Consider the following 18959-nt stretch of genomic DNA (forward strand, 5'->3'; position numbering starts at 1 on the left):
TTATTTTTGAAAGGTATCGCCTGCTATTCAGGTCCGGACAGCCCATAAATAAAATGATGCTCTTACATACATGTTAAAGTCAAGACAGTTCAGTAAGCTGCATACATGTATTCAAATTTAGAATTTAACTGAAGTCAGAAAACAGACCACAGATCTTAAGTACTCCTCTACATTATAACAATAAACAAAATTCATCTTAGCAACAAGCTGTTTGGTAACAGATCTATTCCATTTTACTGTCCATACCCTGTTACTGATAGAAGTGCAGTTTAGTTTTTTTTAATTTACATGCTGTATTTCCATACTGCAATCTACATAGTTCCAGAGATCTACCACACAGATATAAATAAATAAATAAATAAATAAATAAATAAATACGCATTGATTATATACACTTACCCCCTTTTTAACTTGATTTGGCTTCTTTTTTATGAAGGAGGCGTTCTCTGCAAGGATTAAATTTACATTACTTCACATAAAATTTTATTAATATCAGAGCTGCTGAAGCTAATTTCCACAATTTCAGCCTTGAAATAGAGTTTTTAGAATTTATTTTAATGTCTTATAGCATTACGTTTCTACATGAAGAGATTTAAAACTAAACAGTTTCAGGGAAGAGGGCAGTTAACAGTACCAAACAAAGGTGGGAAAGAGTTCCTGATACAGGATATGGCATCTCTTGCAAACATTAAGAAATCAATTAGGGTTCAATTTTCAGTTTGGGATACCTACTAGTAAAACAGAACAGGAATGTGGGACTTGCCAGTCTAAATCAGATTAGAGGTCAGTCAAAACCTAGAATCTTTTCCAGGATAAACTGTATCCTAGATAGAAAGATACCGACTATGTGTAACAGAAAATGATGACACAGGTAAAAGTAGCAGCACCAACAAAATCATGATTATCATCACAGGTGATAACATTCCATATCACTGAATAATCAGCCAGTTTTCTTCAATTGCCTAAATATTTCATTAGGAGTCTAACTTAACACAAACTTTGAAAATTTCAGCTTTAATGCTTTTTTAATAAATCTTCTAACATGAAAAAGAAATGAATATGCCTTCTGCTTTGCATAAAATCAGATACAACTCCTCATCTTTATGTTTTTAATAAGATACCAATAGGACTCACTACAGGAAAACTGTGGTATGCCTTACTGACATTGAGCCAGCCTATAAGYCTCCCACAATCAAATTTTCAATCAACAACAACTACTGAATGCTTGTAGTACACAAAAACTAGATCAAGATGAAATTTAGTTGAAAACAGAGGAAACAGGCAAACAGAACAGAGATTCTTGGCATAAAATAGAAGCTTGTAATGTCAACAACCAATAAAGCACTTGTTTTATGGGCATATGTGTTACAGATACACTTCACAGTTTGCTCATTTGTATGAGGATAACTATTTTTCCTATACCCTAGTAAACATCTCATAAAAATTGTGACTATAAAAGCAGCATAGACCAGGCGTTCTTGAAATATTGAGGTAGACCCAGTGATCACTTTTTTTACTAACACTGTGATGATTCATAAGATGAATCATTTTATATTATTCTATTTTCCTCAAGTCTTTTATTTACATATAGTATGATGCATTCTTCATTGTTACTTAAGATTCTAGACCTTGAAGATTTTGTAATATAAATACTGTCCTTTTCCAGCTGAAATTATACGTTTAATTTTCTAAAAGGAAAGCAAAAGCTATGTCTAGTTAAAAAAAAAATGGATCTATTAGTACAAGAGGTACATAAAGTACAAGACATGCTTGAAGTACATAGCAGGCTGTTAATCACAGCACAATGCCCTATTCCGCCTGTGCTTTAAATGTAGACTGTGAAGCAGCCTAAAAGGTGTAAAATATTAATGGTCACCTTTATTAAGTGTGATGATTGCAGCATTTAAATTGAGTCAGCTGAAATAAGAGAGAAAAAAACCCAGAACACAACCAAGTAAAATACATCGTTTAACTGAAGAAATTRTAATACAAATTGGTCTGTTTCATGCACATCAGTAGTAAAGAAAGAATTCCACACCTCGTCCCAGTCAAACATTCTCTGTAACAATGAATACTTAAGCATGCTACACTGGCTGCTATCTTCTTCTGCTTGCACTCATTACCTAATGCAGCTTTTGGTGATGCACTAAGGCAATCAACACTTGGTCCATGCTCTGGTCCACCTAAAAACATAATAAATAACAATGGCGAGAGTAACAGAAGGCTCATTAGAATACTTAAAATATCAAAACAATTCTTTATCCCCAAAGTCTTTTTTGATATGGACGTCACAATACGTTACTTCTGCCATAGCTTTACTATCTACTAACAAAGCAGCAGACATCCAAAGATTCACTCGMAATCTTCTGAATCAGATTTTAATTTGGATTTCTTATGAAACACCATTTATAGAACATTCAGTCCCCCACATTCCAGTATAATCGTTCTAGGAACTCCTTCCTTCCCGAAATTCTTAAACTATTAGTATGATTACATTCTTTAACTACTGGAGTAAGGTAAATATAAACACACTATCAGAAAATGCAATTACTGTTAAAGAATCAATCATACCTTCATGGCATTCTGGAATATTTTCTGAAGTTTTCTGCTTCAGAGAAATTGGCTCTGATGATCCCAATTCTGAATTATTTGCCTTGAAAAAAATTATAAAAATCAAAGTACACACAAAATACAAATACGAATAGTGTTCTCATGGACTGCTATAATCATGACTGATTAGTTAACATTAGATTCTTATGACTACTGCTTCTAGGTTTAAAATAGGTTCTTGGGAGGGGCAGTCATTAATAGTTACAGAAATGCCTGCCTTTATTAAGAGCTGCCATTTTGAAAAACACTGCTGACCATCTGTAATTCCATCTGAGGAATTTCTGAGCGTTTGGCACCCAAAATAGTAATAATCATTTTAGTAACGTTTTAGATTTATCTATTGCATGTTGCCTTTTTTTTTTTTTTTTAATCTGTAACAATAATACAGTATAGAAAATCTGGATTATTTACTTACATAAAACACCAACTGTTTTCCCCACGCTAGCTCTTATGTTCTAACTTTCCAATTTTCAATGCTGTGCTGTCTTCCTGAAGAGTCCGGCCACCTCCCTTAGACACATCTGCTCAGCAGGCAGGCTTGCAACCTGGCCTCTAAAACACCTGGCTGGTATCATCTTTCCCACCTCYTGCTTCAAGGTATGCAGAACACTTTTCTTTAACTCCCCCTTCCTTCAAGGCTAAGTAAAAACTCCACTGTGGAAATTTATTTATTTTTAGCTATAAATTATTTTATTTCATTTTAAAAATTCTTTTATGGGGTTTTGTATCAAGTTCCCACTTCTCATCCAGGCCACAAAAACATTTACGTTTCTCTACTTAAACTACTTTCTCGCTTGCCTCAGTTTTCTTTCATGCTTCTCCYCCTCTCACTTTCAAGCCTTTTGCAAACAGAAATATTCCATTTATTTTTCTACTATCAGGGCAGATGGTCCCCTTGATGAAGAACAACACTCAAATTCACAATAATGGTGTTATTTTTTGCTTTGCAAAAGCATTTCTGTGTAGTAGAGTGACCTGTCCAATCTGCAAAATAGAAACACTCCTTCTGTGTTTCAAAGATGGTGAAAGGTATTTTTATAAATCTCATTTTTCATCTAAATTACAACTGGTATTTCCCTCCTTAAACTTCYCAGCTACATCTGGTCACCAAGAAGTCATGTCATTTTTCCTGTGTTCTTCACACAGTTTAAGATGCAAGCAACTTGCACAGGCTTTTATTATTTGTTACTGATGTACATGATCAACGACGCTGTTACGGTAGGGAAATGGATATGAAAATAAACTGGTGAAGAGGTCCCACAACAAAGTATTTGAGCTCTTAATTCTTCTCTATCCCAAAATATGCCTCATGATGACATTTGCACTTAGGAGTCCACAGACTGCAACTAAATGAGAAAGCAATTATACTATAATACTTAGTATTGTTGCAACTTTTTAGAAATACTAGATGTAGTAATAACTTAATTGCTCAAAGTTTAAGATCGCAACTGCTAAAGCTGTTTTCACTATAGATCTGCATTTTTCAAATATCAGACTCTCCTGAGTCTCCAGAGATCAAATTTCTGCAATAAACACAGCATCTATCATTACAAGGCACCAGGGCAGAAGTGGGATCAAATAAATCAGAACTAAGGTAGCAACAGCCTTCAGAATGTTACTACAGCTTTTAAAAGATGATGCAAGTATTTTGGAGGAAGAAAAAGCTTTTGCCTAGCAAATGTTTCAAGAACTACTAAACTTTATTGATTAAAAACCAARCTAAATGTTACTGCAAATTTAGATCAGGGCATCTCCAAGTCAGCAATCATGAGTCTAAATGAGATTGTAAGCCTCAGGAAAAAAAAATCATTCCACATTTAGCTACTATTTGGGTCATTTTAAATTATTGTCTTATAAAGTGGTTCACATCCAGGAAGAATTTTGAGATACACAGAAGGAAAAGCAGACAAATGCTAACTCACTGACCTATCCTTTCTCCTTAACATTTTATTTCAGCGTTTAATCTTCATCATAGAGCACATAGTTTATGTAAGTGTTTTAGAAAACTAACAAGAATTAAATACAAGTAATCTGTACCTTGGGAGAAACATGAGATGCAAAAAAGTCTTCCTCTTTGTGTTGAGGTGACACAGGTGGCATTCCACATCCATCTGTCCAGAGCTAGAATTAAAAAGGAAGAAAAGAGTTCCTTTTTTTTTTAATTTTGCAAGACAATTGTCGCATTTTAAATGCATTAATCTTTAAACTTTTTTCCCCACATTAAACATTTATTGATTTTTGATGTTAAGTATTTTTCCCCTACAAACATATTTGAGCTTCAGTAAGTGATATCCTGTTTTTTGATTGGGCATGTCTGTGAAGTCTTCCTTTACATTACCCGTTTCCTTCCTAGTAAAACGCTCAGTAGGAACTCTGCTGCAGTAATACTGCCACCAGTAGAACTTCATAATAGGTAAGTTCTTCATATTCACATAGAAGTTTTCTCCAATATTCTTATTTTGCACAGAACAGAAAAATCTATGAACACAATATTAGCAGTTTTTGGAAACAATTTTATGAATTGTCTCAGTGTAGTTTGATACTCTGATAAATCTTCCACCTAGTCTCCTAGTTCCCAAAACCTCCTCCACAGTCAAAGCACAGTTTTTCAAGATGCTAAAAATTTTGAGCTATGTATGATATCAAGGAAGGCTAAAAGACTCGCAATGCTGCAAGCTGCTGTTAGAATCCTAAATGTCAAGACTTCATCTGTGATTTGCAGTCCAAGATCGTTCATATGCAAACCATTTCTAATGGCTATCTGTACCACATGCAAAAGATGCACAACCAAAAATAGTAACCTCTTTCAAAAAAAGTTACTGAACATGTAACAAGCTTACTTCATTATTAAGCAACCAACTGAACCAGTAATTTAGAGATTTTTCTTTTTTTAGCATGACTWGAGAGGCAGATTAGTACTAGAATTAATGCTTTAAAATAACTTCTCTGAATAATTTACTACAGCAATTTAGACAGCACAATCATTTACGCTTGCAGAATACAACTTAAAAACATGGACGTCTTATTTTAAAATTTTTAGTAAACATGATTAACATCAAGCTATATTTGGATGGAATCTGTAGTTGAATTAAGACAATCATGGTTCTTCAAAATATTTTGGGGGGAACTTAGGCACTTACAGCCTATTTAAATATATAYGGTGTATTAAAAGTTTATGAATATGCTTTAATCTAATGTTGTTAAATTAGTCACAAAAACCATTTTCTTAAGTTAGCAATTTGAGCCATATTATAACATTTATAATATTGTAATCTATTAAATTTCACACCACTATCTGATGCACAGAGTAGGGAAAAGAATTGCAAAAAAGCTTGTTTATTTAAATTCCCACTCAGCTTATCAACTTGAAATGAATTAGTCATGGACTTGAACAAGCTGAATTAACCAGCCAGAACATTCTTTCTCCAGATGCAGGAGAGTTGTCCAACTCTTATTTAACACCTTAGCAAACTAATTCCACATACTTTACTAATAACTTCCTACTGTCAGTGACCTAACTTTCTTCAAGGTTTTGACAGCATGCATGAACAGCTTCAACATCTTTAATGTAAAGCAGCAAGTTCAGGGCATAACAGAATTTGCTGATTTTTCAAATATATTTTTTGAAAATATTTTAAGAAGATTACCTGCTCAGATGAAAATTCCATTTAAATTGCATATATTTTGTATTTAATCCTATTATAATTTTTACTTTTTACATGCTATAATTCTCAAACAATAATTCATTTCCAAAAAGGTCAAAATAAAAAACACTATATAGTTCACAGAGAAGTACTAGTATTTTTATTATGCAGATACCACTAATACAATTTTGAAGTGCACTTGGGAAATGAAATAGTTCACATTTTAAAGAAGATCTGAGTTTCTGCCTATAACTCATAACAGTTACTGCAAGTGTTATAATCACTGTTCGAGTAACCCAGAAGTGAACCTGAAATACGAAGTTGAGCTTTAATGTCATTATTCTTCCAAACAAAAAAAGATAAGCTGCAATAGTTTACTTCCCAACTTTACCTGTTCATTGAAATGTGTACCCATACCTCCAAAAGAGGGACAGTCTTTTGTATTACTAATTAGAAACTTAAAATGACTCTTGGCAGGGGGGGAAGCTTTTTAGAAATCAAAACGACCTAGGACCCACATTACTCACATCAGTACCATGCTTTCTTGTTGCTTGTGTTGCAAGAGATTTTATCTTCTCCTTGTAAAGCTGAGCACCACGACTGTTATACTTTGCATTGGTGTCATTTGTTGTGCATCCATGTTGATGGAAAAAAGCAGACTATGAAGCAAAACAGAAAAAATGCTATGAGAAACACGTTTAAAAACTAATACATTTAACATGAAAGAATTACTGCAATGCAGCAAAATATTCCCCTCCCCTGTTTAAATCTGACTGGTGTATAAACAAAAAAAAACAGAAAGCCCAAACACATTAGCAAGCTTTCTAAAAACATACACAAGCTTCTAATCACTTATAGAGAACCAAAGTTCTAAAACTAGCTGTAAAAAGGAAGAGGTAATTGATTCCCAATACTTGTGCTACAAAGAACATTCCTGATATTCTAAAAGTCATCGCCTTACTTCATTTCTGGCACACTGAAGAGAACACTGCATGTTCAATAACATCTGAATAACTGCAAATAGGTCTGCCTTAAAATGGGTATACATGCACATCCACATAAGTGAAATGTACTTATTTCAGATTTAGAGTCTTAAAGTAAAAGCAAATCAGTATGCTTAAAATAGAGTTTCACAAAGCAGAAAAAAGTTGCTTAAAAGATTAAAACATGGAAAAGCTAGGCATTTTTTTAGTACCTAGAACTGACTAGCAAGTCATCAGAAACATACTTGCACAGACGTACTTGTCAAACTATTATAGCAAAACATAATAAAATATTTTCTAATAGGGTCAACGTATCAAGATAACCTAACATTATGACCTCTTYTGCTGCAATTACGAAGCGCATATCTAGTATACAAGTACTAGATATTGTAAACAGTTTAAGCAACAATCATGCAGAAGGGATGTAATGCCAGCGAACTAACTTTCATGACTAATGCAGTCTAAAGTGTCACATGTCGAAAATGTGTGTATTTTTTCATTTAAATATATACTTAACATTCAGACCTCAGTTTTGTCCTAATCATARTCACAGTAGAGATCTATTCTGAAGGTAAAAGGGTCTCTGAACACTTTAGATTTTCTAGCTCTCTGATACACAGCTAAGATGCTCATGAATCCTGTTTTCCAAAATTCAAACTCAACAGACTGATGTTCAATGTTAATCTGATAATATTTCTAAATAGTCACTATGAAAAATAGAATGTAGCATTTATTAAGAAGTAAAATTAACATCTTTCCTCTAATTGTGTTAAACAGCAATTACTTTTTTGTTTAGGTAGCTTACTAAACTGGTCTTTAAAACATGAATCTTGCTGCATAATCCAAAATATGCATTATGAATTTGAGATATACATATTAACTATTCAGCCTCTTAGGACAATGCATGATAGGAAAGAGCAACAATCAAGCAAAAAGGCAAAAAAGCAAAAAACTAAATAAATCAGATTTGCTGGTGATCTTCCAGGAATACCCTTCCTGAAATTAACCAAAGTGCTTTTCAAACCTTGTCATCTCTTCCTTCTGACTGCCTTAAATCCTTTGGCTAGAAAAGAATTTTTTTTTCATGCAAAAYTGCTCTGCTGATTAGCACATAAAAATCACAGTTTTGACTAAGTGGCATAACAGAAACTAAGTGAGATAATTCACATATTGAGCAATATTGAAATAGAAAGTACAACTTAAAAGAGATAACAAGAAAGGAAGAGAAAAGATATTGCTTTATTTCTCAAGAAGGTATGCTTTATTTCTCAAGAAGGTATGCAACTACTCAGACCCTTAAATCAAGGAGACTGACCAGCTGAATACCTAATAAAAAGGATTAACTGAAAACTGCAGAAGTAGAAGATAACTTGAATAAAAATAATCCCGAATTAACAATTCTTTGTACGGAAAGAGACAAGAAAAAAAACACGGACACAACATGAAAGCAATGGACTCAAGGACAGCAGATAAAGTAAGCTCAAAATTAAGTAAAAACCTAAGGGGAGCCAAAATAGCCCAGGGCAGCTTGAAACATCATTAAGGACAAAGCACAAATTAGAACCATAGAATCAGTAAGGTTAGAAGGGACCTCTGGAGATCATCTAGTCCAACCCCCCTGCTCAAGCWGGGTCACCTAGAGCATGTTAGGCAGGGTTGCATCCAGGTGGGCCTTGAAGATCTCCAGAGAAGGAGASTCCACAACCYCYCTGGGCAACCTGGTCCAGGGCTCYGTCACTCTCACAGGGAAGAAATTCCCCCTCACGTTCAGGCGGAACTTCCTGTGGTTCAGTTTCTGCCCATTGCCTCTTGTCCTGTTGCATGGGACAACTGAAAAGAGTTTGGCCCTGTCCCCTTAATTAGGAWACTAGGAAAGACATAGGTTAAGCATTTGGGGGATAATTAGAAAAATAAAAATTGTTTGTGGAAGTTGCATGTTTCCAAATAAGGTGACTATTTATGGAAGCAATCTCTTATCAGTGATTACCTTCCCTCTTCCCCCYCATCTCCCCCCMAAAAAAGTGGGAAAAAAGACAAGATTCCAGAAAAATTGACAAAGGAAAACATTCTTTTTTCAAAAGGAGGTTGAGAACAATACAGTAGCCAACATAACTTCAAATTACAAAAAAATCATGGAACAAATTTATTTCTTAGTACCTAGAAAATTAAGTAGTAAGTAATAGCCAATACACACTTGCCAAAACCAAAACACTGCTATTTCTCGTCTCTGACGGTGCAGCATGTCCTACGTTGACTTCAATTGTATCAGTAGGTATTGGTCATATCTTGACTTCAGTGAGACTTTTGACAGTGACATGATTTTTGGCATGATATTTTCATATGGCAGGTGAGGAAATATGGTCATGAGAAAAAGCTTCTGAGCTAGGTCTGAAAAAACTCTAGAAAAACAGCCTTCAATGTTTCAGTGTTAAACCAGACATGTATTGAACAGGTCTGTATGGTCTTTTCAGTGATTTTATTAATGACTTGTATGAAAAAAGAAAACATCTTCAGATTATACCAAGATGGAAAGGTTGCAAGAAGCTTGGAGAAAAAGAGGGAAGTATAGGGAGGGAGTGGGGGTCGGAGATGGACGACAAAGAGAGAGCTAGCAATGGTCTGGAAAAATAAAAATATCCCAGGATGAAAGTCAATAAGAATAAACAATAGCTTCTAAGCCTAAGAAGCTTCGGTGTGCAAAGCAAATACTTAGCAGCAGAATATAGTTCCTAGGATGTACTTACAGCATTTGCATTTCCTCCAACTTGCATGCATCTCAGTTGAAACCAAGACCAATTAGAATCCAGTTCTGTAGATCTAAGCAGAGAGAAATAAATGTTATCTTGAAAGCCATTTGAAAKTTCTCTCCCTTTCTTTTTTTGTAAATTGAAAAATATATACGACTATAAAAAAAAAAATCTGCAACAGTACACAATATGTAGAACAAATTAACATCATCACGCACATAAACTTTAAGAAAATCCACCCTTTGATGAGTAGATTTTCCCCTTTAAAAAGCACCATTAAGATTTATTTTCAGGAACCATATCTGAACTCTTTGTAAACAGCAAAWGACAATCACATGTAAGGACCAAAGTGGTGATTCATATCACACCAAAAATCTGGGGCTCAGTGAATATCAGGATGATTAAGACTGTGATCATCAGGGATGGTTTCTTAAGAGTCCTTTTGTAATTCTCCTGCACAATGAAAACGAGCAGAGGAAGAATATTGATTTAATTGATGAGCAATGGCTGCTCTTATTTGCAAGTCATTCTTAGATGCATTGCTCTTGCTTACTTTAAGCAACCTCCTATTTCAAATATGTAATTATTTATTAGGCCAAAAAGAGACATATTCTACAGACCATGTGTTAGAACACTCACCAGAAACGCGAGAAGCTCGGGCTGCAGTTTTACAGTATGACTGAGACAACTCAATAGTTGCCATTAAAGGAGGTAGCCCTTCACACRCAATCCCTCTCTCCTTTGCCAAGTCCTAGCATCCTGGTGACACCACAGTGAGTTACTTCAGGGAGCAAGACTGGCAAAAGGCTATTTAGTTCTCTGAACTGGCTTGCTGTATGATTAAATKACCACTTAAGACCAGCATACTGTAACAGTGCAGAAGACTAAAAAAATTTGCTGCAGATTTGATTRGGAAAAAATATAAAATATTTCAACACTACAGTTACTCAGATCTTCATTTTCATCATCTTCAGTGCAGAAACAAGTGTGCACTACTAATGCAACAAGCAAGCAATGTGAATGGGTGCATGGTACAAATTCTACTGAACGCCATCTATTTACCTAATTCCCAAGGAGCTATCAAATAAGTCATAGCCAATGCAAACTTCAGAAAGTCAGAATCAGAAGTGAATAGAAGAATRTCTTTTTACCTCTAAACAGTAATCAGAATAACAACAAAAAAAGTTAAAGGTTGCAACAAAAATCTTGCCATTTTTACTATAAAAGTAAATAAACTACTTACCGAATGAAACTCAAATGAACACCAAGTGATCGATGGGTCCCTGAACAATCAATACAGAGGAAAACTCCATATGTTATGCTTGCCCAGCTAGGGTTTTTCGCTCCACAGTCAAAACATACCTTAAAGGAAATAGAGATCAGTAACTGGATTTAAGCATAACCACTCTTTATAATTATATTAGGCTACCCTTAGATTGATTGAAAATCAACTAATTCATCCTTACAGTATCTGTTGACTTGACACCTTCATATTATCCAAACTGCATAGGTATGAACAGAGAAGTTAAACAATTTGCCTAAGCTTGTATGTCTGCCATAACAGACAGGACTAGGCTTCATGCATTTCTGGTTTCTGTCCATGATCACAGCACACATGGATCCCAGGATGAGAAACAGTGGATTGAAGAACCCATATCAATCTACCTCAAGCACATATTTAACACAATACTTCCTACACTACTGAAATGTAAAGCTTTGAAGAAATATTTTCACAAGAGCAAGCTCTGTTCATGATATCATTGAATCTACTCTTTTCACAGTATGTACATGCAACTTCTGTATCAGCAGTACTAATGACATTATATATATTATCCTTACTATAGAGTCCTTGATCCTTACAGCAAGCCAATGAAATTCCTCTGCTTGAAGAAATTGTCTGTGTACTGCACAGCCTAGCTCTCTGTGGTTCCAGGGATGACTATTCACATGATATACCACTCATATATCAATATACCAACCTTTTGACTGTCCATAACACAGGTTGGTCAAAAAGCCCAGTTGCCCATAAGTACTGCACAGACAAAAAGATTTTCTTCCTCTCTGCCACCACATTAGTCAACATCTATTATTCTTTGCAGACAGATTACAGCTTTCAGATCCTGTTTCTGTAATTCTGAATTATTTTTTGGTCAAGCAAAGTAAGAACAAAATAATTTATCTGATACAAATCAATTTTCAAATGCAAGGAAGAACATGAATTTGAACAGAAACAGCTATTCCTAGCTATTCTATGTGCATACATCTATTCCTATATTAAAGCATTTCATTATTCGGTTAATGCTCTTTCAGTGGGAGAAAGACTGCAAAGAAGTATTTTTACTGTGAAATTAAAGCATCCACCTATAGATGGATGCTCAGAGAGATGTATTAAGAAACATCTCCATGGACAGACAAGCTTCTACACTGAAATCAACGGAGCTTCAATCTGTAACCTTAACCTCTAACATCCTATAGATCTAATACGTTCTCAGATACCAAGGAAAGTTCTAGCTGCATCTAGGAAGGAAAAAAAAAAAAAAAAAAAAAAAGTTCCTCCTGGTGTGGGGACATATGGAATGCCCTAAAAGCCAGCACTTCCTTGTTGGGGGGGGGGGAGAAAGAGAAATAAAAAGAAAAAAGAAAAGAAAAAGATGAGGAAAAAAAAAAGAGTTAAGAACTCTCCTTGCTAGACACTCCATTCACAAAACCAAAGAGAGATTTTTGTCTGCATGCCCACTCAACCAGGACCAGAGTTTATCCTCAGTTCAGCTTACCCATACAAATTAATTTCAAGTTCATGCCCAGGAGCTGTCTGAGGCTAATCTCTTCATGTTAGCGTGTGTCTGCTTAGCTTATACAGTTCAAATTTATAAGCCACAAGCAAAGTTCACTAGCCGACACAACATCAGCTCTTCCTAAACATGAACACTAAGTCTGAGCTTCAGTCAGGTTAATAATCTGTGACACAAACAGAAAGCATGGAGGTCACARACTCTGTGTGCAAAGTCTATCCCTCCTCTTCGACATAACCTTAAACAGAGCACTTCCAGAAAGAGAATGAAGAACATCTACGTATCTCACAAGGGTATATAGGAATGAAGACATTCACTGACATATGAAAGAAGAGAGAAGAAGAAAAAGAAAAGCTACACAGAATGAGTAAGGAAAAAATAGGGGGTTAGAGGGACTCCCTGAAATAAGCATAGATGGCAGAATGACATACACAGCATTTGTCAGGGAAAAAGAAAAAAAGAAGGTAACTCTTCATTAATACTATACTGTAAAAACATTCAAACATTCTCTGAGTGTGTCTATAGGTGGATGCTTTTATGTGAAATTAAAGTACTTCTTCGCAGTCTTTCTCCCACTGAAAAAGCATTAACTAGATTAATGAAATGCTTTGATATAGGAATAGATGTATTCACATAGAATAGCTAGGAATAGCTGTTTCTGTTCAAATTCATGTTCTTCCTTGCATTTGAAAATTGACTTGTATCRGATAAATTTTTTGTTCTTGCTTTCCTTGGCCAAAAAATAATTCACAGAACATTMACAGAACTCATTCTCCTTTCCCTTCAGTAAGATGATTCCCTCCATTATTTGAAATAGTTCCTTAAATAATCACTTTAAACATTAGCTTAATCTTTATTTTAGATTGGTTATTTTTCAGGGCTTTTCTTATAAGGCCAAAAGGAGGATGGGGATAGGAAAGTAAGAGAAGATTCTGTTTAGGAAAACTGTAATGTAACAGCCCTGGTCTTGTCTCTAACATAAGAAAGTAAAATAGACTTACAATACTACCTTGAGTAACAGAATTTCTCCAGAGCTCAAACGGGAAAAAGAATCTTAAGTATTAAAGACATTAAAAAAAAGTTTAAAAAGTTCAATAATAAACATCCTTAAAAATTCTTTTCTCCTCCCTGTTCAATCATAACCACCACTTAATTGTATCACCTTTAAAACTAACTGCTACAAAGCAGTATATAGCTCAGTGTCTCCACTTACACTGAATTAACTCTATTTAACCAGATACCTGGGGAAGTTATTCACATACATAAACTGTTAGCTTTTAAAATTGTGATATAAGTAGACAAATGTCTTATTCTCTTGTGAAAATAATATAAGAACTGTCATTTCCATGCAATAGAAATAAAAGATGTTTCCTTAATATTTGCACTCATTTTGCTTATCCTTCCTTGTGGGTCTTGTGCTTTTTATCACACAAATTGTAACAGGAATGGAAACTAGAATTAAATCAGGTTTCAGAGCCATCTTATGAAATTGTTTCAATTTTAAAAACAGAGAAACTGTAACTTCTGTTTTACCTAAATCACTACAGAAAATAWCAAACTAGTTATAGAATCAACTTGAAAGATAAATAATGGATTGTTTTTAAAATATACTTGTATTATTTTTGTTTATTTTGTGTCAAGTCATTTCAGGACAACCTGRCATCAGTTACAGTCACTTTGAAAAAAAGAGTAAAAGGCATAATCAACATGGTTGTATCACAGCAAGCACAAAGACCCAGATATAATCTCCAGTAAGCAGTCATTAAATCAGCAACATCCACCTCATACAAGATACCTATGTTAACAAAGAAATAAATACATAATATCTATTGTTGTTAGATATGAAAATGTACTAATACACAGCATACAGACACRTTGATTTTGGCACTTCAGAAGAGGCAAGCAGGTTCAGTATGTTCACCTAATGCAAAACTTATCCCTCAGGTCATGGCTACGTAGACACTTTTAACCTAGCACACACTGGGGCTGTTGCCAAAAGGGCATCTCCTCGTGTTCGCCATGCCCTCTGTGTGGGACCACCATAACGCTGTGTGAATACTAAACTAGTCAATGTGTAGTAATGTGTTTCACAACTGGTCAAAGGTGATCTAAACCCAAGCAGCTACTGCCTTAGTTACCAACCACTGGATCCAGATATGCCTCCTTGCCCTGTTTCTTGCATCAGCAGTAATAATCACACTTGTTGATCCTACTGGAAACTAGTACTGAAAAATTGCTTTGAATCAGAGCAAAGGTAGGTCCAACTCATTACCCAGCCACATGATCGGTAATGCCAATATAAGGGAGAGAACAGGAATGTTTACCAGAGGAAGAAGGCTGGACTGCCTGTTTTAGAAGCACTGAAGTCTTAAATTGACCTAAATCAGTCAGGGTATACTATATTCCACATTGACCAAAACAAAACAAACTAAACTGCAATAAAGCTTCAACACAACACACACAAACAGCTGCRTTTCAGTCAGTTCAAATCCTTTATCTGGCTCCCCAACCAGGCATACCATGACTATCACCACCAAGAGAAAAGTAAGAGAACTAGAGAGAAAGAAATCCAAAACTGTTTCTTTTTCAGAGTTATACATCCATGCCAGATTAAAAGAGACTGTATAGTCACAGTATCAGTGTGCAAGTCTTCAGAAYAGTCTTTACAAACATTTCAATCAACAAAAATGGGTAGCTTGATGTCTGTGAACATTTTTAGAGTACAAAATTCATCCTATTTAATAATTGTAATATTTTTGTTAAATATTGTCATGTAGTTCYATACTACATAATACAAAAAGAACAAAAACTCCAAAAAGTTATTTCTTTCTATAAAAAAAAAAGCAAACTAAAGTCAAGTTATACGTATGTTAATCTCAAGATAGTCATTCACATAGCAATTTAATACACACACATCCACAAATTAAACTGCACATTTATTTAAATCAGAACTTTTCCTAAGCACATTTGTACTAAGAATTACCGCAGAGCGCCTAACACAGTGTAAATACATATGTCTGCTTAGTARGTAAATAATAAGCCCAGCTGTTGCACTGAAGAGATTCTAGTTCTTCCCAAACTGTATAAATAAACAACACAACACAACTAAGGAATTTAAGCAGCCTTTAATAGGGAATCTTTCCAATATTTGCATTTCTTTCCCATGTTAGCAAGAAAGTCCTAAAAATAAAGAATGCAACAGAATCAGAAGAATATACCAGGAGAAAGAACAAAATAAGACATAATCAAACATGAGAAGATAAAATGATGGCTGCTACAACTTTTAATTAAGAAGACTGCTTGGATACGTGGACACAGGAAATTTGTGGGACATAAGCTGTTGATCTTACTCTCCCTCTTTCCTTCCTGTCTTTTGAGATCAAGACGACAGGACTTCGTTGCAGAGTTAATATGAATAATCTGCATCTGAGCTACTTTTTTCAAACTGACCTAACCTGAATAGAAGAAAACTCTGTGCCAGTATTACTTTGTCAACATTGGCACTGAGAAATACAGTGCTTGATATGTCTGCAAGGTCAGACAGGTATGCCTGAGCAGCCACGGGTCAAATCTAGCATGGTAACAATTAGTTCAGTACAGGAGAACTACTCAAGGAACTTGATTGCCAGATTTCCCATCCTTGACAGCAAAATCTTTTGATTCTCTCACGATATCAACTGCAAAAAAGCATCACGATAATATTTCAATACTATTCAATCTCTTAGACAAAATGCTTGTGACTTTCAGGAGCTTGTAGAAAATTTTCTTCCTGACTTTCCTTGTTGAGTCTACACTTCCTTGACCAACCTCTCACTCTACCGTAAAGGCAAGCTGTAAGAAAGCTTGTGTTAGAAACTGACTCATGTGTTTTCATCTCTGATCTTCACTTCCTGAGGACAGAYGCATGCACAGAGCCAGTATATTAAGGGTTTGTGTTCAAAGCGTAGCAGTAAATTTGGCACCAAAGACCTCCAGTTTGTGTTTCCAGCATATAAAAATAAGGTGTTTCTTCACAATATCAGACCAAAGGTAAAGCGTTTAATTTGGATCAACTCATCAGTATGTTCACTGCACATCATAATGCCAGCATAACCAAGGAACTAGCATTAAAAGGCAGCATAGGAGCACAGAACTGCTCCTCAACAGTTTGTCATGGCACTTTACAGTCTGAAACACATTCGAGTTCATAACTGGCCACTGAATACCTTAACAGATAATTATAATAATAAAAAAGGCTTTACAACACTAAAAAGTTAAAAACCTTACTAGATGTAGTGAGTGCGGTGTGATAAGAAAACATCAAACTTTATTGTCACAGAAAGTGACTGCGCTATAACCAACCGATTTGATGGAAAAAAAATTACATTTAGCACTCTACCGTCTCACCACTGTTTTCGAACTTGCTTTAAAAAAAAAAAAAAAATCTAAGATAGTCCTCTCTCTAGCAATTCCTAGATCTCCGGTACCTGAAAGGAGTTCACTCCCCTAGTTAAAAGCTTAACCCTAACGAACAGGGCAACACGTCACTCCAGCTTGCGGCGCCAGCAACGCGCAACACCGTCCAGAGGAAAGGCGAAGAGGGCTTTCCTCCCCTTCCGGCACAGCCGCAGCGGGGTGCCGCTGCCTGAGGGAGGCGAGCAGAGCCGCGGGGGGCCACACGGCGCCACTCACGGAGGCGCTTTCAACGTGACACCGTCCCCCGGGGCTCCCCTTCGTGCCGCGGGGCGCCGCCGCGGACGGCGAAGTTCGGCCGTTGCCTTCCCCATCCACAAACACACACCGGCCCCACAACGCCCCGTCCCGCCGCCGCCGCCGCCGTTACCTTGTTGGTGGGGACGGAGCGGAGCCGCTTGAAGATGGCGGCGATGTCCTGCTTGCTGGGCTCGCACATCGCGCCGGAGGGCAGGTGCGGGGCAGGCTGGAGAGCAGAGCACAGCAGACGAGACGAGAGGAGAACCGGCCGCGCCGCCTCCCCGCCCGCCCGCCGGCCACGCAACGCGCGCGCGCGCGGCGCTGGGTGTGGGGGGGGGGGAGCTGCGCGCGCCTTCACCGCGGGGGGCGGGGCGGGGGCGCGGCCTGCGGCAGCCACAGGGGGAAGCGGCGGCGCGAGGCGGGGGGGGCTTTTCCCCCTCCCGCCTCCTTTTCGGGTTGCCCTGGAGACGCGCGGCTCTGCTGCGTCRGCACCTTCCGTTGGTGACCCCAACCGTCGCGGAGCGGGGGGGGAGGAGAAGGGGGGCCCTCGGGCTACCTCGGCGCGGGTTTGTGCCCCATCCGAGCCCTSTCACGGGGAAGCAACCGGCCCAGGGGGGCGATCGCCGCGGGGCCCTAATGGCGCGTGCGGCGTGGGGGCTCTCCCGTTTTACACCCCTGGCTGTAAAACATCCTGAAGAAACGGCACAGGCTCCTTTCGCTGCTTTGGGAAACAGGTGGTAATGTATGCTGTTACCCCTCTGCCTACGCTTTTTTCTGCTCTTAGACTCCATCACATAGGTTTCAAGCACTCTAAAAATTTCAGTAAAACTGTTGTTCTGTTTCTTCACCAGCATTAAAGTCCAGAACTGGGGACAAACGAGTCAGTGCAACCCCTCCCCCCCCGAAATTTGGCAGATTTTAATTGCTGCTTTCAAAAGCAGCTTGTTCAGATAAATATGAAGAACTCTCAAAGCAGGAAACAGGGAATAACAGAAATATGTCAAGAACTTTAATATATTGGTATCTCTACTTCAAAAAAAATCTARTGCCTTAAACTGCTTATGCAGGAATGAATTAGGTTGCGTACGGCTGTGGCCAGCAATGAGCTCAAGGCAGTGTGTGCTTAAGAGTGGCCCTGGTAGAGCAATGCAGAGACAACTTTGTGTCTCTACAGAGCTCAGCTCAGTTGTGCACTGCGGTAAGATGAACTGTGGCAGGGTCTTCAGAGTCTGGCGTGTTGGCACTCTTCTTCTGAGACCATGAAGGCTGTATCCCTTTCTCCCCTTACTCTAATGGCATATATGAGCTAGGTCCGGTCCAGACCATTTCCTAGTCACTTCCTGGTAAGACTACATAGTTTTGCATATCTGGAACAACCAGAGTAAGGCAATTTCTGCAGGAAAATCATAGAATTACAGAAAAGTCTAGATTGGAAGGGGCCTCTGGAGGGGCCTCATCTGATCCAAACTTCTCATGAAAGCAGGGCCTTAG

At 37.2% G+C, this 18959-nt stretch overlaps 1 protein-coding gene across 1 annotated transcript in view; it reads right to left on the bottom strand.

Moving 5' to 3' along the window:
• ARFGAP3 (ARF GTPase activating protein 3) overlaps positions 1 to 17791 on the bottom strand; it is a 36878-nt gene extending 19087 nt beyond the window's left edge. The window contains exons 1-8 of the mRNA XM_085324476.1: positions 17599 to 17791; positions 11228 to 11346; positions 9982 to 10054; positions 6782 to 6913; positions 4648 to 4731; positions 2572 to 2653; positions 2124 to 2183; positions 400 to 446 (exon numbers count right to left, since the gene is read on the bottom strand). Coding sequence (XP_085180602.1) covers positions 400 to 446; positions 2124 to 2183; positions 2572 to 2653; positions 4648 to 4731; positions 6782 to 6913; positions 9982 to 10054; positions 11228 to 11346; positions 17599 to 17667 — 666 coding nt within the window. The 5' untranslated portion in view covers positions 17668 to 17791. The remainder of the gene's footprint in view (positions 1 to 399; positions 447 to 2123; positions 2184 to 2571; positions 2654 to 4647; positions 4732 to 6781; positions 6914 to 9981; positions 10055 to 11227; positions 11347 to 17598) is intronic.
• Positions 17792 to 18959: the final 1168 nt, after the last annotated feature.

This window comes from Rhea americana, unplaced genomic scaffold (assembly GCF_003343005.1).
Source record: "Rhea americana isolate MKP2758 unplaced genomic scaffold, rheAme1 scaffold_91, whole genome shotgun sequence".
Classification (NCBI taxonomy): domain Eukaryota; kingdom Metazoa; phylum Chordata; class Aves; order Rheiformes; family Rheidae; genus Rhea; species Rhea americana.